At 43.1% G+C, this 22,499-nt stretch overlaps 1 protein-coding gene across 5 annotated transcripts in view; it reads left to right on the top strand.

The window, feature by feature from the left end:
- Nucleotides 1–19,290, top strand: part of ENTPD4 (ectonucleoside triphosphate diphosphohydrolase 4) — a 38,017-nt gene extending 18,727 nt beyond the window's left edge. For 2 of the 5 annotated variants that reach the window (XM_075858684.1, XM_075858686.1), the window contains exons 5-13: nucleotides 7,920–8,070; nucleotides 8,444–8,547; nucleotides 8,718–8,777; nucleotides 8,859–9,013; nucleotides 13,433–13,599; nucleotides 13,702–14,026; nucleotides 14,796–14,881; nucleotides 15,001–15,162; nucleotides 16,457–19,290. In XM_075858684.1, the coding sequence (XP_075714799.1) occupies nucleotides 7,920–8,070; nucleotides 8,444–8,547; nucleotides 8,718–8,777; nucleotides 8,859–9,013; nucleotides 13,433–13,599; nucleotides 13,702–14,026; nucleotides 14,796–14,881; nucleotides 15,001–15,162; nucleotides 16,457–16,685 (1,439 nt within the window). In that variant the 3' untranslated portion in view covers nucleotides 16,686–19,290. The remainder of the gene's footprint in view (nucleotides 1–7,919; nucleotides 8,071–8,443; nucleotides 8,548–8,717; nucleotides 8,778–8,858; nucleotides 9,014–13,432; nucleotides 13,600–13,701; nucleotides 14,027–14,795; nucleotides 14,882–15,000; nucleotides 15,163–16,456) is intronic. The other 3 variants (XR_012882547.1, XM_075858687.1, XM_075858688.1) reach the window with 3 other exon arrangements.
- Nucleotides 19,291–22,499: the final 3,209 nt, after the last annotated feature.

The following is a 22,499-nucleotide window of genomic DNA, read 5'->3' as shown; positions in this document are numbered from 1 at the left end:
GCAGCGATCAGCCAGTGAACATCGGCTAGAATGACGAAAGATGAAATCTGAGGCCCAATGTCCCTATGATAACTCTGAGTTGTCCGAGCACAGGGACAGGAAACTTTGTCATGGTGGCTCAAGTTTATCCCATAGATGGCCACTGACAAATTATAGAAGCGTGGTGGCACTGAAAAGCTGATGGAAACCGAAATGTGAGGTGAAACTGAATCTGTAAGGGCATGTTCACACGTACAAAAAAGTCGCTGAAAAATCTGGAGTTTTTTTTCAAGGGGAAACCGCCTCTGATTTCAAGGTGTTTTTGAAGCTTCTTTTAATTTGAAGCTTATTTTGAGGGTGGTTTTTTTTAGCCGTTTTTTTTAGCCGTTTTTCCTAGTGTCCCGCTCAAAAAACCTCAAGAAGTGACATATTTTTTTTTTTTTTACGAGGTTTCTTTTTACGTAGGCGTTTTTTTAATTCAGCAAAATCAATATACGCCTCATGTGAACAGCAAAGAGTCTATCTTATTGAAATCAATGGGAAACTGTTTGCAGGCTTAGTTCAAGTTATTTTGGAGCGCAAAACGAGGCTTTTTTTGCGCCAAAATAAGCAGTGTGAACGTACCCTAAGAGACATGCTTACTTGTGACTAGGGCACGGTGAGGTTAATGGAAATCAATTTAATATCCATTGTTTGCATTTGGCGGCCTTCACTCCAGTGATAATAGCCACACACCACCCAACCATCATCTAAAAAAGGGGGAATCAGATTTTGAGGGATGCACTTATAGTAACTAAGCCTTCTAAAATAGGTCATATTTCAGAGGGTTGTCAGTGACTCGGAATCTTGGTGCCACCATACCTGTCCAGACCGTTCATCCCGTGCAGTGTTTAGGTATTTCACATTATAATCTCAGCGGCCGCTCCGTGTGCTAGAGGGGCCTCTGCCTGGGGATGGGCCATGTTCTCCGAGACTTAACTAGGATTAGGGTCAGTATTACTGGTTTTACTTGCGCACTAGTCCATTATATTGTATTATTGGGGTTTTACTCGATTCTGTTGACATTTTTTTTCCTGCAACTAAACATTCACGTGGCATTGTTTGACAAATATTTAACATCAAATATTTATTTACATTGGCAAAATTCACTTTGGGTCACTACCACAAACCAATTACCTTCAGATACGGACAGAAAATAAAAAATTGAATTGTGTGAAAAATCATGGCATGTTATCCCATGATTAGCGATATCTGTTCTGCCTGGTCTTGTCGCCCAACTTTCCCCACATTGTCTAGTTATTCCGCAACATGTAGCCTGTTTTCTGACCGTTGGCGCTTATTGATCAATGTCTGCTAGGTGAGGGTCACACCTCTGCGATAACAAGAAAAATGGCCGAGTTTGCTCTCTTCCCATTCTCTCATAAAGAGCGACAGTCGAATTACGTACTTAACAACTTGACAGAAGGGGATGACTCGTAGATTAATACATAGATTTGTAGATTTCTTATTAAGTAGCGGTGTCACTTAAAGGGGATGTACAGGTTTAAAATTTAAAAAAAGTCTGCTTTATTCCAAAAACCGCTCCACACCTGTCCATAGATTATTTGTGATATTGCAGCTCAGCCCCATTCACTTCAAGTGAGCGTAGCTGCAATACCAGACACAATCCATGGAAAGGTGTGGCACTGTTTTGGGAAAAAAGCAGCCATTTTTATTTTTATCCTGTACAACCCCTTTAAAGCTGGCCATTGGTGGTAGTGATGCACAAAGCAACGCCTCAAAAAGCTCCGCAAATCCAGCCAATTCTAATAAAACGCCACAAAAAAATACCCCATAAACTGCAGAGCAGGTCATATAGGGAGTTGCAGTTTTTGTGAAAATCAAGGTTTAGAGCATGCTGGATTTGGACCAGGGCCAACTAGGGCATGACTATTTAGGAGATGGCACCAGCGGCGTCACAGGTTCTATGTGTTAGGTCAAGGATGTAAAGGGGCACGGCTCGGCCTTTTATGGACATTGGATAAGCACCATAGGAAGTCTACGGGGAACCCCTGTACATGCTGTTTTACATCGGAACTGGTAAGACCAGTCCAGCTTTGTGATGTTCTCTTTATGGGATCTGATGTATAACAAGGTAACCACTTGTGCGGCTTTGGTTGTATATAGTTTGGATGGGATTTGGAAAGATACCAGTGGGTTGGCTTCTTTTAATGGACATTTTTTATCTATTTTTTTTATAAAGTATTTGTATTCCATCCCAGCTGTTGTGACAGTGGTCCATGAGATAAAGGGACACCTGCTGTTGTGTTCTTCATATTACCATGGAGACACATAAGCCTGCATAGGATCTGTATACACAAATCGGTAGGATATTTCTAATGAGACCTTTTGCAAAGTTGTTTCATATTTTTTTATTTTTCGATGCACTGGAGTAATGAATAGATATAGATATATATATATATATATATATATATAAAAATATCGAACATTTAACCCTTTCAATGCCAGGCACGTATGTAATACTTTGACTTTATTTGCTTGCCGTGGCTCAAATACAAGGACTAGAGCTTAGATTTGATTAAAGCCCAGAATCTCAGTCTTTAAGTGATACCAGGTGAAATATTCGGGGCGCAGCACTGGTTTGAAGTTGGGGAGCAGCAGGAAACGTTTTACTTTCAGGCTTTCTATCTCGGTTTGGGAGGGGGAATCTGACCATTTGTCGGCTCTGTGACGAGAATGCGTCTGGCATCTGGATCACACAGTTTTGCTGTCTATTTAGTTCAGGTGAAGATCTGTGCATGCAGACCTAGACATAAGTGCCATGTATGAACTCGACACATCTTATATTTTATTTTTAGGAGGCGTTGTATGTCTCAGGTTCTCCATTTTTTAAAAGTTGAGCTTTGACGCAAAATTGCAAGAGGGCGCCTATAAGTGTAAAGTGCTAAATGGCAGTTTCACAATATAGCAGGTGTCTACTGCCAGAAAAATATATAGGTATTTGTGGGTTATATGTTTGTTTGTTTTTTATGTTATAATTACGGTTTTATTTGTGTTTTGCAAAAGTGTGAAAATTGACCTGGCAGGGAAAGGGTTTATTGTCCCCATAGTATCTAGCACTACAGTATTAAAGGGACTCTGTCACCAGAAATTTGCCTATCAAAGCAGCAGCCCAGTAATATTGTGTAGCCTCACCTGAATATAACGCTGTTTTTATTTTTCACAGTGCCTCTGTTGAATAACTTTATTCGTTATATGTAAATGAGCTTTTTGGAGCAACGAGGGAGCGTCACCAAACTGCTCTACTTGATACCCCCAGTACGACCCTTCCTTCCTCCCTCCCTTCCTCACTTCCTTCCTTCCTCCCTCCCTTCCTCACTTCCTTCCTTCCTTCCTTCCCTCTCTCCCTTCCTTCCTCCCTCTCTCGGTTCCTTCTTTGATTGACGGGACCAGGCAGTGTAGAAGACGTGGTCACGCCTGGCCTTGTATTCTTCTGAACGCGCCCACTCCTCTGCTTTGGAATCGGTGTATGCGCAGTACAGCACTTGCATGTAGTGTGACGCAATCCCCGCATGCGTAGTCCAGCCGATTTGACCAGTGAAACTTCAGTGCTGTACTGCCAACTCAGAAGCCGAGGTGCAGGCGCACTCAAGAGAATACGGGGCCAGGCGTGATCACGGCTTCTACACTGCCTGGCGCTGTCCATCAAAGAAGGAAGGGAGGGACGGACTGGGGATAGAAAGTAGAGCTGTTTGGAGCAACGGTGACACCCTCAATTGCTCCAAAAGCTCATTTGCATATTACGAATAAAGTTGTTATCGCTGCAACTCATGTGAAAAATAAAACCGGCGTTCTATTCAGGTGAGTCTACACTACATTACTGTGCTGCTGCTGCTGCTTTTATAGGCCAGTTTCTGGTGAAGTAATGCTGTACAGCACACACATTCAGCTGTAGTAAACCTTGTTACTAATGACGGACCAGCTGGAGGTCATACAGGCACAAGGTTTGCTGCTTCAGTGTTTTCAGGTCTTTTAGTCAGTTTTTTCTATGGTATACTGAAGTACAATTATAAGCATTTCATACGGTTTTAACCTTTTATTGTCAAATATATTGAGTTTATGCAATGACTCAATATTTACAAAGTTGACCCTTCTTTTTCAAGACTTCTGCAGTTGGCTCTGGCATGCTGGATATTGGCTTCTGGGCCAAATCCTGACTGATGGCAACCCATTCTTGCCTAATCAGTTCTTGGAGTCTATCACAATGTCTTTTTAAAGATGGACCACAGGTTCTCAATGGGATTGAGATTTGGGGAGTTTCCCTGCCATGGACCCAAAACGTCAATGTTTTGTTCACCGAGCCACTTAGTTATCACTTTTGCCTTGTGACATGCCTCTCCATCATGCTGGAAAAAGCCTTGTTCATCACCAAATTGCTCCTGGATGGTTGGGAGAAGTTGTTCTTGCAGGATGTTTAGATACCATTGTTTATTCATAGAAGTGTTCTTACGCAAAATTGTGCGTGAGCCCACTTCCTTGGATGAAAAGCAACCCCACACATGGTTGGTCTCCGGATGCTTTACTGTTGGCATGACACAGGACTTATGGTAGCACTCACCCTTTCTTCTCCGGACTATTATTTTTACAGATGTCCCAAACAGTCTGAAGGGGGCTTCATCAGAGAAAATAACTTTACCCCAGTCCTCTGCAGTCCAATCTCGAAACTTCCTGCAGAATGTCAGTCTGTCCTTGGTGTTTTTCTTGGTGAGAAGTGGCTTCTTTGTTGCCCTTCTTGACACCAGGCCAGCCTCCAAAAGCCTTCGCCTCACTGTGCGTGCACCTGCCTGCTGCCATTCCTGAGCAAGCTCTGTACTGGTGTTGAGCCGATCCCGTAGCTGAATCCTCTTTAGGAGATGGTCCTGGCAATTGCTGTACTTTCTTGGGCGCCCTGAAGCCTTCTTCACAGAAATTGAACCTCTCTCCTTGAAGTTCTTGATGACCCGATAAATGGTTAATTTAGGGACAATCTTACAAGCAGCAATGTCCTTGCCTGTAAAGCCCTTTTTATGCAAAGCAATGATGACTTCAGGTTTTCCCTTGGAGGTAACCATGGTTAACAGAAGAAGACCATGATTTCAAACACCATGTCCCTTTTAAAGCAACCAGTCTGCTCTTCTAATTCAATCAGCATGACCGAGTGATATCAGCTGCCTTGTCCTCATTAACACATTTTTTTTTTTCTGAGCTAACGAGAAGATCACTGAAATGATGTCAGCAGGTTATTAGTGGCAGGGTTGAAATGCAGTGGAAATTGGGTTTTTGTGATTCCATAAATTTTTGTGGCAAGGAATGACTTGAAAATTAATTACAATTCATCTGATCACTCCTCATAACAATCTAGAGTTAATGCAAATTGCCACAATAAAAACTGAGGCAGCAAACTTTGTCAAAACCAAAATTTGTGTCCGTCTCAAAAATTTTGGCCAGGACTGTACATGCCAGAAGGAAATCTATGGCACAAAGGGCAAGGCCTTTCATTACATTGTGCACAGAGAGAACCACTGACCCTCATTACATATCCTGGCGCAAGGTTGCACAGATCTCAGGAGCCTGTCAAGCAATGAGCCTAGAATTTTGCTATTGCCACATTTTTATTGCCGGGCTGCTAAAATTATTTTTGGCTTTGAGAATGATCTAACTGGTTCCTTAACCATGAACCTTCCTAACCCCAGTTAGATCATTCATTGGGCTGTAAATGCTTTTCTCACCTGCAGTTTGATGAGTTCCTGTGTCAGAATTTATTCAATATATAATTGGGGCACTGGATAAAGACGCCAAAAATTCTTATACTACACAATTTATTATGGCTGCACGACTACTAGTACAGAACTAGATGGCGCTGGTGTTCACTTTACTATATATTTGTGTGGTGGCTGATTGCGAAAACTTTTGTTTTGTTCAAGTGTCCTGTTTATGTAGCATTTATACATCCTGCAGGGGCTCGGTTATATAAAATGAGGCAAGAGGAATACTAGAAAAATGCAGAAAGTTAATAGTTCCTTTTGTCCCATCGCACTAGTAAAAGATACGGATTTATATGAGCTTTCCGATCATTTAGAAGGCATTGTGAAGTCTAAGAAGAGATGTTAGAAGTATCATACAGTACAGAGCATGATTTGTCTGGTGACTAGGCGGCTTCCATACATAGAGATTGTAGACCATGAGCGGTAAGAAATCTCCGCAGGTAGTAATCTCCTGGGAGGGTCTGTCCTCCTTATACACATTCCAGACATACGCTTCACCTGCAGCAAGGAATCCTAAACCTTTACATCCCTGACAGGTGACCCTGGAGGCCCCATTACTAGACACCTCCTCCTCGCTGACCATGTCTACAGTTCCAGCTTTGCTGCAGTGTCAAGAATCTAATTGGGTGAAACAGTAAAACCAGTCTGTGGGTCTACGGTAGTGAGGACGAATTTTCCTTCTTGTAGACCGCAAAAGAAAATGACCCTTAAAGAGGCTCTGTCACCAGATTATAAATGCCCTATCTTCTACATAATCTGATCGGCGCTGTAATGTAGATAACAGCAGTGGCTTTTATTTTGAAAAACGATCATTTTTGTGTAAGTTATGAACAATTTTAGATTTATGCTAATGAGTTTCTTAATGACCAACTGGGCGTGTTTTTACTTTTGACCAAGTGGGCGTTGTGGAGAGAAGTGTATGACTGACCAATCAGTGACCAATCAGTGTCATACAATTCTCATTGTTCCAGCTCAGCTTCATTCACTGCACAATCACACTGTAACAATGGGCTGGGACAATGAGAAGTGTATGACGCTGATTGGTCACTGATTGGTCAGCGTCATACACTCCTCTGTACAACGCCCAGTTGGCCAAAAGTAAAAACACGCCCAGTTGGTCATTGAGAAACTCATTAGCATAAATCTAAAATTGCTCATAACTTGCTCAAAAATGATCGTTTTTCAAAATAAAAAACACTGCTGTTATCTACATTCCAGCGCCAATTAGATTATGTAGGAGAAAGTGCATTTATAATCTGGTGACAGAGCCTCTTTAACCTGGCCATAGATGTACGATATTTGTCAGATAAGACGTCTATTATTCCCGGACTGAACAATTTGAGCTAGATATCTGGACGCTTAGTTGTTTATCCAGGATACGGACTCCTTTTCCTGGACTATATTCTGACATCATGTGAATGCCAGACTATTGGAAAATATATATTGGTAGCAGTAAAGCCACCAACCCACGAGAAAGCTGATTCTTTTCAATTGCAGAAGCCTTAGACTCTGGATGTTATTTACATACTGGGGTAAAGGTGCGATAGACTCCATCGGTTTCCAGCACGGTGCGTTCACCCTGTTGGCCGTCACGGCTGTTGCCTGCATTAGGCTTCTTTCCTCTGATACCCGAGTGCTGGACAGCTTCTCCAACATTACATCCATCTTCCCTTACAGAGGTATTTGGGGGCCCACCGTCAGGCTATAGGGTAGTCGGCTCTAATAAGATTTCCGTGTGTATTTGTAGATGTTTCGCGTGATTCCTAAGGAAGGAGAACTGAGAGATATGTAGCCTTGGGCTTCTACTGTACTGTATTAAACCCCTTTTACATGGATTTTCTAGCAGACTCCTGGTATATTCTGAGGCTGCGGCATTATCCATGCACAGATCTACCGATGACCATGAAGAAGTGTAAAGAATCAAGCTTTCTTCCATGCAGCACAGGTTATGTAGGGTGATGTAGATCCCTTCAGAAACACAAGATCTGTAATGTCATATCAGTCACTTAGTGAGGTGGGGCGCTCCGCCTAAATCCAGGGGTTGAGCTTCTCCTACATATATTGTGATCGGCTATATTGCTGGAATAAGGTACCACATTGCCAGACATGTCTTACTAACCATCTGCCTGTTTCTAGGTATTTCAGAGCTTGCCACTACGCCAGAGAAAGCCAGCGACTACATCTCTCCATTGCTGAACTTCGCTGCTAGCCACATCCCTAGGGAAAAGCACAAAGAGACCCCCCTATATATTCTGTGTACAGCGGGGCTGCGGATCCTGACCGAGAGGTGAGATGTCTGCCTTCCTATAATCCCTCAGGTACAAGCCTGCATTATTTCAAACCTCATGGGGTGACATATTTTTTGGGCATAAGGCGTCACTTCAAACCACACAAGACCTGACATCTTGAATGGCTTTACAACTGCTTATTGGTGGTTCACCAAAACGCAGACATCTGCTGGTAAAAATAGCATTGCTTAGGCACCAGAAGTATTTTTTTGGTATTTTTGTAGACCTCTGAACCGGTGTGGTTTGGCATCTATGCCTGTAAAAAGACTTTAGAGGTTTGCGTTATTTAAATTTTTTGGGGTAAAACTGCACCTAACCCACATCCTTGTCCACAGCAGACATACATGTACTTAGTGCACTTGTTTGTTTCAGCCAGCAGGAGGCCATACTTGAAGATCTACGGACAGATATCCCAGTACACTATGACTTTCTTTTCTCCGACTCCCACGCGGAAGTCATCTCAGGAAAGCAGGAAGGTATGTCGGATGACGCGGATCGTAGGGAGCACTAAATCCAGGGCCTTTATTCCTCTGCCACCATTCTTATTGTATAACAATAACTACATGCAGAAATAATTTTTTGCATAAAAAGATAATGTTTGCACATTGTTAGATATGTGAATATTACATTTTGTTGGATTTTGCAGGAGTCTACGCCTGGATTGGCATCAATTTTGTTCTCGGTCGCTTTGATCACATAGAAGATGGTGAGAACTCTTCCTTTGTTGAGGATATCTACTAGAGGCATTATTTTCTCTGTGCTTACCTGTCACTTTTGGCCCCCACAGAGGATGAAGCCGTAGTGGAGGTAAATGTACCCGGCAGCGATAAAAAGGATGCCATATTACGCAAGCGTACAGCTGGCATTTTGGACATGGGTGGAGTCTCCACTCAGATCGCATATGAAGTACCTAAAAGTGTAAGCTTTGCCTCCTCTCAGCAGGTCATTATCAGTAATATTTTACTTTTTCATTTGCTACTACTTTGCTTCTTATTTTGTTTATATCCCTCATACAGTATGTCATTCCATGAGCTCTGTTCCATTGTCACAAATGTTAATCATGGCTTCACATAATTTGGCCAGACACGGGCCGATATTTCTGATCTGATTACTGCATGCGCTACTCCACCCCCCATTATATATTACCAAATGCATTTTTGCTTTTACCTTTATATACATGTGGGTTTATAGTGTGTGTATTATACACACAGAGGGAATATAAAAATGACATGAGAGTGTACATTGTCCATGTGTTATATAAAAGTGTTAAATACCTCTCCTCTCTCCAGCGACACTCTTGCTCCTCTCGTCGACGTGTGTCCCATATTGCCATGGTAACCAGACAGGTGTCGATGGCGTCACTGGTCTGAGTGTCCGAATGCCATGGCACCCGGATGCAAATGAATTCTTTAAAAAGGCAAGGATCACTTAACCCTTGCCTGAGTGTCAGTTCCTGTGTTTCAGTCCCTCTAGCCTTTACATACCTACTCTAGCCTGACCCAGCTTTGCTACATTGGACTTTGTCTTTCTTCTCACCCCTTGGATTCGTTGCCTTTTGTTTGCCTCTCCGGTTTTTGGACTACGGGCTCTGACTCTGTTATGTACTCCGTATTTGTCGTTTTCCTCTTCTTCTGGTTCCGACCCACGGCGCTACCTGATTATTGTCCGGTTCCCTCATTCCACTCTCGGGATCCGACTGATTTTAAGTCCAAACTTTCTTGTAGGGGTCCAGGGTAAAGAATAGGAGGATTCTTTAGACTCTGTACCTCACTTTAGTCAGTGCCAGACCTTTTCAACATGTGGCTACCTAACAGCTCAATAAAGCCTGTGATCCCCAAAATGCACAAGTTACATCACTTAAAAGTCCCCAGAAAAAGGAGAAACCGTAGATATTTTCTGTTTGTTCCATCAAGGATGAGCAAACCATCTATCATGAAGTCCTGAAAGGGGTTGTAAAACTTAAAATGATACAGACCTGTTGTACTGTGTACATTTCTTCATAGAAAGTGGTAGCCCCTGTACTTTAATGCTTGCCAACTGCTCACCATTGCCAAGGTTTGTTCAATGAGGGAGGTGAATACCGGCCTAAACTAATTCCTGAGCTACAGACACATAGGGAGACACGTACATGTATCTGATTTGGCTGGATATAATTTAGCCGCAAATTGGTGATGAGTTTTGCTGTTACTTCCTGCTGTGTTAGAGGCAGGCAGAGCTGATTCATTCAGTGTCTGGAGAGAGTTGTTAGGCTCCGTGTACATCTGCATCAGGGCTATCTGTTCTGCTTCGTCATAGGAGCAAAATAATGAAAAACCGGGTCCGTCTGCACCGGTCAGAACCCATTGACTTTAACGGGTCCATCGGGTTTCTGTCACACTGTCCATTATTTTGCTGGACACAATAGGGCAGCATGTGCTGTATGAGGTATATTTTATCCAACAAAAACAACTGAATCTGCGACCGAGCCTCTGACGCAGATGTGGGCAGAGCCTTACTTGGATGTCACAAAGATCTCACTTTCTATGAAACTTGCCAATTTTACATGGGTTCTGAGAGTAGTTCCCAAACACCCATATGTCCGTTAGTATAAGGGTACGGACACACGTAGTGGTCGTTGTCCGGCTGAGGTCTGGACGTAATGAACAATTTTCAAATGACTACAACTTCTGCACAGTTTCTGTTGGTTAAACTGCTGTTTACCGGCAAAAACCACATGAACATTAAAAATGATTTCAAATCTTTGACGATGAACAGGAAGACTCTATGTTGGCACGGTTTTATCTCAGCCGGAGAGAGGCAGTTCCGTATGTCCGTACCCTAATTCTTTTATCATGTGATGTGGTGACCTGTACCCTTCATCTGACTGTGACCGGCTCCTAACATATTGCAGATCATCTGGGACAGATTAAATGAAGCAGCTGGTGTTTGTATGCCCCTTTACGGCTGATCTGCGGGCACCACGGGTAGGCTTTGCTTCCTCTATGTATTAATTTGGACTCCGTCAGGCCAGTTCAGGGAACTTTGTGTGATATTAAATTACAGAGGATGAACAGGAAAAGCAGCAGTTCATGCTGGCAAACAATCAGGAGTAAAAATTAGAGGTCATTTTAGAAAACCAAGACTCTTTTATGCTGAATATATGGAATTGCATCATTACACACTGTCATTATGTCTATCCCGTTACTTGTTCAACTGGTCGTTTATATGTGTAGGAGGGACATGGACTTATCCTGTACTTATTAATGGCAGCTTATAAAAAGAGCTGCTATTATCATTCACACATATACAGTATGGATCTATAGGTTCCCTTATGGTCATATGTGATGGCGGACCTTTCCGTGAGTCATCCTATTCAAGAACCCAATAGTCAGCCTCTCCCTAGCCTCAAGTGGCTGATAACAGGAACAACAGACTAGGCCCCGTTCACATATGCGAAGGAGGCTCCTTTAGTGGCCTCCGTCGCAGATCCGGCCGAGAATGCCTGAAACAATGTTTCCGGTAAAACCACAGACCACCCTGACGGAAACCTATCAGAACCCGTTAAAGTCAATGGTTTCCGTGAGCTGCCAGTAGTGCAACGGAACTGGCTGTTCCGTTTTTTCCCTTGTTCTGCCCTTCTGATGGAGCAGAACAACGGAATGGAAAATTCTGGTGTGAACCCAGCCTTATACTAAATTGCACATTAAGTGTGAACATGATTTGGAGGTTTAATGTCCCTTTAAGTTTGCCTTCATATGGGATTTAAAACCTGTTGCTTCAAGTGATATATGTAAGATCAGATTTCGGATGAGCCTGATTTTCAGATTTCATTTAATATATTGGTGGAATGACTTCTGACCTACTACAGCTAAACTTGGCACAACCTTTCTCTTATATTCGTTTTCTGGAGATTACATTATCATGATCTACCGGGAATAAGAGAATAATACCGTACACGTGGAGAAACACGAAATACTAAGCAAACAATCGGTTTAATAATTAATACAGCGGACTGTAAAAGTATTCACACCCTTTCTTCTTCATGGCGCCTTCATACTGATATACAGTAATAGGCCTCATTCACACCGCAGTGTTCTGGTCCGTATTTTGCTTCAGTATTTGGATGCCAAAACCAGGAGTTGAACCTACTCAGAAGTATAATGGAAAAATTTTTAAGGCTTCGCTCAAATCTGCGTTCGGCTTTCCAATGCTCTGCTCCGTCAGAGAAGCAGAACAACGGAAAAACCGGAGGCGCTGGTTACGTTGCATGAAGCGCTCCGCCGGCGGCCAATGAAGCCCATTGACTTTAATGGGTTCTGTCGAGTGTATCCGTGGCTTTACCGAAAACAATAGCGCAGCATGCTGCTCTATGGTTTCCGGAATTCTCGACTGGATTTGCAACGGAGGCCCCTAACGCAGATGTCTAAGGCTATGTTCACACGGAGTATTTTGGGGGAGGAATATCTGCCTCAAAATTCTGTTTGGAACTTTGAGGCAGATATTCCTCTCCCTGCACGCCGATTTTCGCGGCAATTATCGCGCCGTTTTTCGCCCGCGGCCATTGAGCGCCGCGGGCATAAAACAGCGAGAAATATGCTTTCTCCTGCCTCCCATTGAAGTCAATGGGAGGTCAGAGGCGGAAGCGCCCGAAGATAGGGCATGTCGCTTCTTTTTCCCGCGAGGCAGTTTTACTGCTCGCGGGAAAAAGACGCCGACGCCTCCCATTGAAATCAATGGGAGACGTTCTCGGGCCGTTTTTGCCGAGTTTTGCGACGCGGTTTCCGCGTCAAAAAACTCGGCAAAATACCCCGTGTGAACATAGCCTAACTCTTCTATGTTTTCGAATTACTCCTGGTTTTGGCTTACAAATACTTTTTCTTGGAGTCATGGATGTTGTAAATCCATTTATGCAGGTGGTCTCTGGACCCTACAAATAGAACTCCAAAACTAACCTGACACTCCTGCACTTTTATATTTCTCTGATCAAACCCTTAAACTCATGGCTTTACACCGATGGAGGTGACAGTCCCCTCAAATATGTGAGCCCTGGAACCCTATCGTGCAAATTAAATTCACTCGTATCCGATTCTTCAGTCCCACGATTCTTGGAGGGAAGGAGTTTGACAAAACTACTTGCATCGGCAGCATTTTACATTTTAACCCAAAGCTATTGGCCCGGGAGCACCATGGGATATCTAGATAATCCTCTTCATGGTTCTTCTAGTTGGGGATGATGATGATTGGTTCTGCAGAGAAACTATCTTCTTTGAGTTTAAGGTCTGCCAGACATTTCTGTCCATTAAGTGCTCGCTGTGTTTCCATGTGTCCTGTGTGCACTTGGCTGCCATTTGACATCTCTCCCACCTTTCCATCCGTCCCCAGGAAGAAATGGCTAAGAACCTGCTGGCAGAGTTCAACCTTGGCTGTGATGCCCACGAGACCCAGCACGTGTACAGGGTTTACGTGGCCACTTTCCTAGGATTTGGGGGCAATGCTGCTAGACAGAGATATGAGGAATACATCTTCTCCAGCACGATGGAAAAGAACAGGTCAGTGTTATTCTACATTCTTAAACGTTTATATTCGTGTCCATACAGATCAAGGCCATGTATGACAACAAGCCGTACACTGATCCCTGGTATTTGTCCCAGACTTCTAGGGAAGAAAGTTGGGCTGACTCAAGATGTGCCCTACCTTGACCCGTGCCTTCCTTTGGACATCCCAGATAAAATGAAGCAGGGGGGGCAGACCATGTTTTTACGTGGCACAGGTGACTTTCACCTCTGCCGTCGGATCATCCAGCCTCTAATGAACTTGTCCAACGAGACACAGACCACCTTAAACGGCGTTTACCAGCCTCCGCTGCCCTATCACAACAGCGAGTTCTATGGCTTCTCAGAGTTTTACTACTGCACAGAGGATGTACTGCGTATGGGGGGTGACTACAACTCCGCTCGTTTCTTACGTGCTGCAAAGGTAAGAGCAGAACATATTAGGACAGTGTTAAAGGAGAACTCCTGCTAGATACGCTTTTTGCACTACATGCTATATGTAGTCTGGGGCTGAGGAGCATCCAAAAGAATTTTGAATGGAACGTGAATGTAATCCTTTTATTCCTGTGTCAAATTGGACTTCCAGACCGCCTGTATGAAGAGCCTTTGTATCAGTTTTTTTTTTTCTATGACAACACTCCTATCCCTCTGTTCTTGTTATTCAGTGCTGTCATAGGGACCATATTTGGATCAAAGTTTCCAGTAGAGTTGGGGGTATATGGTATGAACGAATATTCTTTAAAATCGGCCTAGATGTCTCTTTATCTGTCGCGATATATTGTTCTAGTTCAATATCGTTAGTAACATTGAACCACAAAGCAGGAAGTGTTGTCGCGGGGACACAGGCAAAGTAGCTCTTCTCACAGACGACATCTAATTTCTATTAATTTGGCACAGAGTAATAATTTATTTTCTTTTACATTTTTTTAAGATCTTCTCAATGGACTTTTTTTTATAGAACGTGTAGGTTCTTGAAATATCAATGTTCTAATCATCAACTTTCTATTACTACTTCTTTCCCAAGTCTGCAGCCAGTTTCCAGGAGAATAGCCAAAGCTATATCCTTGTAGCAGCCATGTCTGGGTGAGAAATCGCATCTGCTGCAATCATCTTCTGAGACCACACAAATTACAGGCAAATGAAAAAATTATTGTATTTTATTGTTTAGCAACTACCTATTTTTTTCCCTTTAGGATTACTGTGCCACCAAATGGTCAGTTTTAAAGGAGCGGTTTGATCGTGGCCTGTACGCATCACATGCTGACCTGCATCGGCTTAAGTGAGTATCGCGTTGGTCACTGATAGGATTTTCGCAGTAACATTTGCGTGTGTATGTTCCCATAGTTGAAGAGGTTAAACCTGGTATTTGATTTTTCAATAGTAATGTTTTTATTACAGGTACCAGTGCTTTAAATCTGGCTGGATGTATGAGGTTTTCCATACAGGCTTCTCATTCCCATCCAATTACAGCAATCTCAAAACTGTCCTGCAAGTGTATGATAAGGAGGTTCAATGGACGCTTGGAGCAATATTATACCGGACTAGATTCTTGCCATTGAGGTAACAAGTGAAGAAAAAACTTAAAACACTATTAGCAATCTGCGTTTTAAAAGCTATGGACAACTTTGACATTGACATTTACATATGTTACTGGTTACCTGAAGTTTAAAAAGATGCACTACATTTAAGGCTGCAATCTCCATTCCTTTATTCATTTTCAGACCCGTTACACAGTTTTGCAACCTGCTACTAGTTTCAGACTTTTCTCATGTGGTGGATGCCCCTCACATTAATACATGATGGTTGTGAGGTACTTCTTGTCCAGGATGCTGCCGCCTTCATTAGCTCTCATGTATTCGCACAGCTTCATCCCTGTACTGCTTGCCCCTTCTACATCCCATGAGGGATGTCTTCTCCCTTGTGCTCACAGGCAGTGATGCTGAGGAGTGTGTGATTTCCTCCATTTTCCTTCCCCTGCAGTCCGGATGCTACACAGCCTGTGTGATCTTTCCCCCTGCCCTTTGTGTGTTCTTTCCTCCCTATCCACACTCTGATACTGACAGCCTGTGTGCTCTGTCCTCCTTGGACACTTGAATGCTTTTCACGCTCTCCACTCTCTGATCTGCCATTTTCAACCTCCTCCCCCTCCCTGCTGCTAACGCTTTTGGAGCTATGTTAGAATCCGCAGGACAACCAACTACGTACAGGAGTTACATAGACTCTACAGCAGCAACATGGGAAGAGATCTTTAATAAAAACTATTTAAAAAAGTTGGTTAATTTAAGGAAGCAAATTAACAATGTAAAAATGTTAGTGCAAAGGGTTACATGGCCTTTTTCAGTAATGATGGTAAAAGATCAATTTAGAAAAAATTAGTGTTACTTCTGTAGTGCAGATTGATGGCGTAATCTCATTGGTTGCTATGCTCAATTGTTCTTAATTTTTTGCCTGCATTTGACATACATATAAATATAAGATAGACAGACAGAACAAGGAGTTCAACAGAAATATAATATATAGCTCAAACATCCCTGCAGCCACTGTCCCTAAGCTCAGTGCTTGGGAACTGAACTAAAACATGGAGTGTATGGGGAGATCAGAGCGCAACTAATACTCTGTTATATGTAAATAACATTTCTAGAAAACCCTCCTTTTTTACTTTTAGGACCTATCAATTAGATGGGGGTCCAATTACTGGGATACCGACCGCTACTTTGAGCGAGGAAACTCAAGACCATTGTCCGACAACCCCTTTATTATTACACAGTTTTAGGTGCCTTATGTGATTACTTAATGCTTTGATCTCCATTCTAGGATAATACCAAATATTTCCTTGTCCTCTTGTCACCCACAGAGACATCCAGCAGGAGCAGTTCCGTGGTAGTCACCCTCACTGGCGAGGAGCATCATTTGTGAACAACCATTATCTGTTTTTGGTTTGTTTCCTGGTGGTCTCGCTCTCCATCATGTTATATCTGCTGAGGCTCCGACGGATCCACCACCGCATGCAGAGGAACACGTCATCTTCTGCCCTGTGGGTGGAGCAAGGGTTACAGCCGTCTGGGATTCCCAACCCCTTGTAAAGTACTACTAGCAATATGTTGCACATCTTCCCAAACCTGCTGGATGGAAAGACTTAACCTGCCGGTCACTCTTAAGGGACCAATGTGAACTGTCCATTGGGTCCTTATCATGTGGGGGGTTGGATGCCAGAACATGTCTGGCATTATGGGGTAAACATGGCGCTTGACTCGGCCATCTCCATCTACAACATGATAGAAGGCAATGCAAACAAAGCCATGGTTTAAGCCTCAGGGTCTTTAATCTTGTCAGTAATATTGGAGTGAGACTTGTGTTCCCCATGACTTGTATGGAGAATATAGCCTGTGAATGATTTCTTTTATCCTCCCAGAACCCCTACTGAGGGTGCACACACAGCCTCCCCAATAATGCCAACCTTTTGTTTCTCCCAAGAGACCAGATCGAATAAATTTTGTTTAAAAAATTGTACAGATCACTCCTGGCATAGGCCGATAGGAAGCTTAACCTCTTCTTTAGAGACTGATTTACCAAGTCCTCCCTACCAGTACGCATGAGGCATCCATGATGAGAGCTGAACTAGGACTGCCTCATCCCTCACTGCTGTCGCTCATGTCTAGAAGATTGATAGGATTGGATTAACCACAATAAAATGGCTGCCTTCATCAGGTATAGTGGCAATCTCACTATGTTTTCACCTTAGTCCTGCTTCTATCTGTACTTGCTGTGACTGCCATGAAAGCTTTGCCTCTTTCTCTTACTGCACTTCATAGGAACAGCTGCTGCTATCCATAACTGGTCTGAGGCACTCAAGAGTTAAGCTGCAGGAGATACATGTGGGTTATAATTGTGTAAGTGCAAGCAGTTTCTGAAGACACCTGCTCCCTAGAGTAAAAGGATTGCTAAATTTGCAAATAAATGCTTGCAGATGCTGTCTTGCTCCCAGAAATGGAATTGGCGTTACACGTGTCAGTCCTCCGTTATATTCTATGCCTTACTGAGGCTCGTATACAAGTGTGCCCTCCCGTTATTCTGGAGCACTGACCAACTCTGCCAATACTGGCACCAGTCTGGAGATGTAACCTCAGGCTCTTTGGTCACCTTGTAACTCTTATGTCATATGTAAAGTGTTGGGTGCATTTTAAAGAAATATAAATTCTTTCGCTTATGACCGTAGTCCCTAACCAGTGGGGTGGAGGGGGGTACATGTGGCTCTGTGGGAATACTATTGTTTACTAGTATCACCAGAGACGTCATAGTATTTCTGACTAGGGTCAAAGCCATAAAGGCTTTTCCGTGATTTTCAATTGAAGGCCTAAGATATCCTTAGGGTAGGCCATCAATGTACCATCGGTTGATGTGCAATCCCCACTGATCAGCAGAACGAAGGGACAGTCGCATTTGGTAGAGCAATAGGCAGCACGTGGCCTGCCTTATGTGTCTGGCCCATTCAATTAGATATGATATTCATCGCTTTGTGATCGGTGGGGTCCAACTGCCCCTTCTCAGTTTTTCTCTGCACAGCGGTGCTCCCAGCCAACCGCTTTGCAGGGAATAACAGAATAAGCCAAGCCAGCGCTGTGACCCCTTCATTTTAACAAATTGATGGCATATCATATCAATGTCCTCTTTTTGTGTGATTGGAAAACCCCTTTAACACTCCGACGTTTTGGAATGTGCTTTGAACTTCCCCCTTGAAAACGAATCTGTCAGTAGATTTGAGCCCTCAAAACTCTTGTCTGCGCTAAATACTGGGTGGGGCGTGTAGTGTAACGGTGGTGTCAGTCATGCAAGTTGCATGACCGAGAAATTTATGTTTTAATGTTCTTGGCACTGCAATCAGAAGCGCCATGGAGGTGGCCCCTTGATGTTTACGTGCTTCACTCTCTCCTTACTGAATACTGCCAGCCCCTCCCCTCTGCTTGTGACGGCCCTACCGTCCAATCAGGTGGCCTCTAGAGCCGTCACTCAGAGGGGAGGGGCTGCCCGTTTTCAGTGAGGCGAGCCTTGAGCACTTGAACATCAAGGGGCGGCCTTCATGGCGCTTGTGATTGCTGCGCCATTAAATTTTGCCACCACCGGTATAGTTACGCTACACTCTTCACCCTGTATATAGCGCTGCTAGCCGTTTTAAGGGCTCACACCTCCTGACAGATTCCCTTTAAGTGGATTGTTAGAGCAAAAACTAGTAGCAAGTGGGCTGCCTGTTTATGAATTCTTTCTGCATCTCAGATCGGTACATATCCCATAAACAGTCTCATATTTTCTTATAATAACTATGTTTGGGACACAATCCATTTGTTGAGTGTTGACGTCAGGCAGAATCCAGCTGGAAAGACGGATTCCAGAAAACGTCTGAATAATGCCAGCTAGGCCTCTGTTATCCTCTGCCCAGTTCTAAGTGTTCTTTCTTACTTGCCTGTCCCCCCCTCCCCCGCTGCGGACATCAGACTTCCCTCCTGCCCCGTCTATGAGCTCTGCCTGCTTGATTTCCACGTCTCTACCTGCCTTTCGCTTCCTGATGTTCTCCCAGGTCCATTTGAAGTTCACATGTGATTGTGTTTTATTTTTCTCTTTTGTGGTGTCATCCCCGCTGTTAATTTATCTTTTTTTTAATTTAAAGTAAAACAGAAAAACAAATCTTCATAATCCTTGTAGTTGTGTGTTGTTCTGGAGCTTTAGACTTTTACAGAAATATTATTGCTTCCTGCTGGAACTCTCATGCATTTATTAAATCAAGATGTCTGCTGCCTCCAGGACCCTCCCCATATAGAAAACATATGTGATCCTTGCTGAGCGCCTGTATAGCAGGCTAACCACAGGGGGGCGGAAATGGAGGCAGGAGGAAAGGATATGGTTGAAGACAGTGACCCTGTTAGTTATGGAGCCCCCACAACACTGTCATAATTTTTTCTGGTCGCTTAGAGGTTAATGTCTCGGAACAAGACAGTCCCCATGTACTGTTTGTGGGGAACATGAGTATGGTTTCCGCCTGTGGATTATGCCATTGACCCTGTAAGAAGAACTCCATTTAGTTTATAGGAATCAACACGTAACTCCTTGGGGGTTTGTCATTATTATTATTATGTGGCTGTACATTCTTACAGTATGTAATGTAGACACCGGAATATTACCATGTACACAGGAGTAAAGGAACGTTGTCAGACAGGGTTTACTGATGGAAAGTTTAAATGGGCTTCCTTATTGGTAGAGTAACTTTACTGCAAGTTTAGCACCATGACGTCTTTAGGTTCAGCATTCTGTGCTGACTAATGCCTTTCCGAGCTCTATTTTTTTTATATAGGGCTGCAAATTCCCTGCATAAAAATAAAGTTAAATGATAATATTCTGGCTGTCTGTAGCCACCACTAGGGGGAGCTTAATAGTTTACTGCATACTGTTTTATTATTGAGTTCTAATGTATAAACAGGGAACCAGACATGTATAATTTAACTCTAGATCACAGAATTTTAGACCTGTTGTAGATTTAAAAAAAATAATAACATTGTGCCCTTCTATCTGAGATTTCGTGAATTCCAGCAGCATTGGTTATGGAACATGTGTTGTGTTTGTTAGTGGACCGAAAGTTTTTGAAAAATCAAGTGGGTTACATACAGTCTAAGGGTCTGTAAAGTGATTGTGTTACAGACCGTAACACACGCCTGGTTAAGAGCGTCACCTCACAAGTGGCAAAGCTTGGTTGGCAATTGCCATCTCCTCTTCCACAATGTGATATTTCTCCTGCACTGCACTGTTCCATCCTCTGACAGCAGGAAGCTAGAACCCACACTCCCTGTGATCGGGGAACGGCTGTTATGTGACAGCTGCTTCCTTGTCTGTGATATGTAGGATCACAGTATCAATGCTCATGGTAGGCACAATGTAGGGATGGATGGCATGACAAGGCAATATGCCTCTTTAGGCATGCACCTGCTTTCCTGTTCTATGCCTGGCCCCAGTCTTTTATTGGTTAAAACAATTTGTACACTACGCGAGCTCTATAATAAGGTCTAACATTAGGTTTATTCAAGTAAACAGAATTGGCCTTCAAAAGTCTGACATTTCTGTTATAGTAATTACTTACATTCCAAAATAACAATTCTGTAGCTTTTTTTTCTTAGAACTCTTCATTGTGCTGTTCCTCTGTTATTCCTCCTGGAACTGTGAATAAATTGACAAGAGGGTTTTACCATTCCCCTTGTCAATAAGGTGTGTCCTATACATCCCAAAATTGTCCAATCATCGCTGACTGCATCAGACTGTAAAGTGACACAACCTATTGACAAAGGGAATGGTAACGCTCGATTGTCAATTTATTCAGTGAATCATGGTCAAGATTTGTGAAAATGTTATCATGTATTTTCCAAACAGTTCATGGGATTTGGTTGTACATGATCATTTTGCTACCATATTGGCACGATCAATGAGATTATCATTGCGAGGGCCGATTATTGATTGTATTGTATATAAAATCACGACGCCTATTGCCATCTTTCCAGTGGGTGCTGGTATAATAGAGGTGATGGTGGGATTCTCATACTAACCCTTGCCCGTGCCTGTTCCAGTCCCAGAGGTCTATTATCTGTCCATTTCTTTGTCCCCACCTCTCCTTAGCCCCCATCATGTTTATGTACATCATTTATCATTGTCCCCTTGATGTAGTGGCATGCCTTTGCTGTTGGCTTTAGTTTTCCGCCGCACCCTGTCTTTTCAGGTCCGATGACTGAGAGTGTGAGTGGCGATAGAGAGGATTTCATTAATCCCTATTTACCTGACCCCATCCGGCCTCCTCGGGTATATTACCTGTGTGAAAGCATACACCTCTGCTAGTGACTGATCTTCACAAAGGCGCTGTTTGTTTGTTAGTGTTTATTTACGTGCCTGAACAAGGAACACAAAAGCTTCTTGAGACCATTAAGCAAGAGGCATGAAGACCATACAATGCTTGCTGTCTTGATCTTTGACCCCTCACGTGAACCTCTGAGAAACTTTGACACCCAAAATCTCTCCTCTTCATGGAAACTTGAGTATGTCATTCATTCACTACCACTGTGTCACAAAGACCAGAGAAAAGGGGATAATGCCACCTTGCCCCACCCAGTCTGCCTTTCTACTAGTGGCTACAGGATTCTCAGACGTCATCTGATCTCCGTAACCTTATACCCCAGGGCAGCCATCAATGTTGTGACTACATTATAGCTCTCATTACACATTGCTGCCACCTCTGAGCATGACCTTGGGCTCTAAGTGTCAAAGTCTCACACATCTCTCTTGTTTTGCTGTCGTTATTCTAGAGGTAACCACTCCATTATTAGCCCTTTCATCATGAGGGCAAATTCAGCTTCTTGAAATGGTGCATTCTAAGTTTACAGAGTTTCTGTGAGATTAGATAAGAAGGCTAGGATTTATTTATCTTGTCTCAGGGCTGTTCCTGGTATTGCAGATGAGCCTCATTCAAGTAAATGAGGCTGAGCTGCAATCCAAGACACCACCTTTGGACAAGAATGGCGCTGTTTTAAAAAAAAAACCTTAGTACCATATACCCATTGAGGCCAGTGATTGGCTGTAGCGATCATGTGGGTATACAAGCATGTTATCACTGCAGCCATGTGAATAAAAAGCGGCGGGGAGTACCAATGTGGCAGTGCTGGAACACAAGGTGATTTGTCAGGTGAGTAGTGCTTTTTTTTTTATTGCATCCTCTCTTAGCAAGGTGCAAAGTAATAGCAAGTTGTCAGTTTTCGCTGATGATACAAAACTTTATAGGATACTTGAAACTCGTCTGCATTGTAAAATATTACAGAAAGACCTAGATAAACTGGCAGAATGGGCAAGAAGGTGTCAGAATTTTTTTTCCA

This window comes from Rhinoderma darwinii, chromosome 3 (genome assembly GCF_050947455.1).
Source record: "Rhinoderma darwinii isolate aRhiDar2 chromosome 3, aRhiDar2.hap1, whole genome shotgun sequence".
Lineage (NCBI taxonomy): Eukaryota > Metazoa > Chordata > Amphibia > Anura > Rhinodermatidae > Rhinoderma > Rhinoderma darwinii.
The sequence above is the reverse complement of the archived record's forward strand: the minus strand, read 5'-3'. Positions and strand labels throughout refer to the sequence as shown.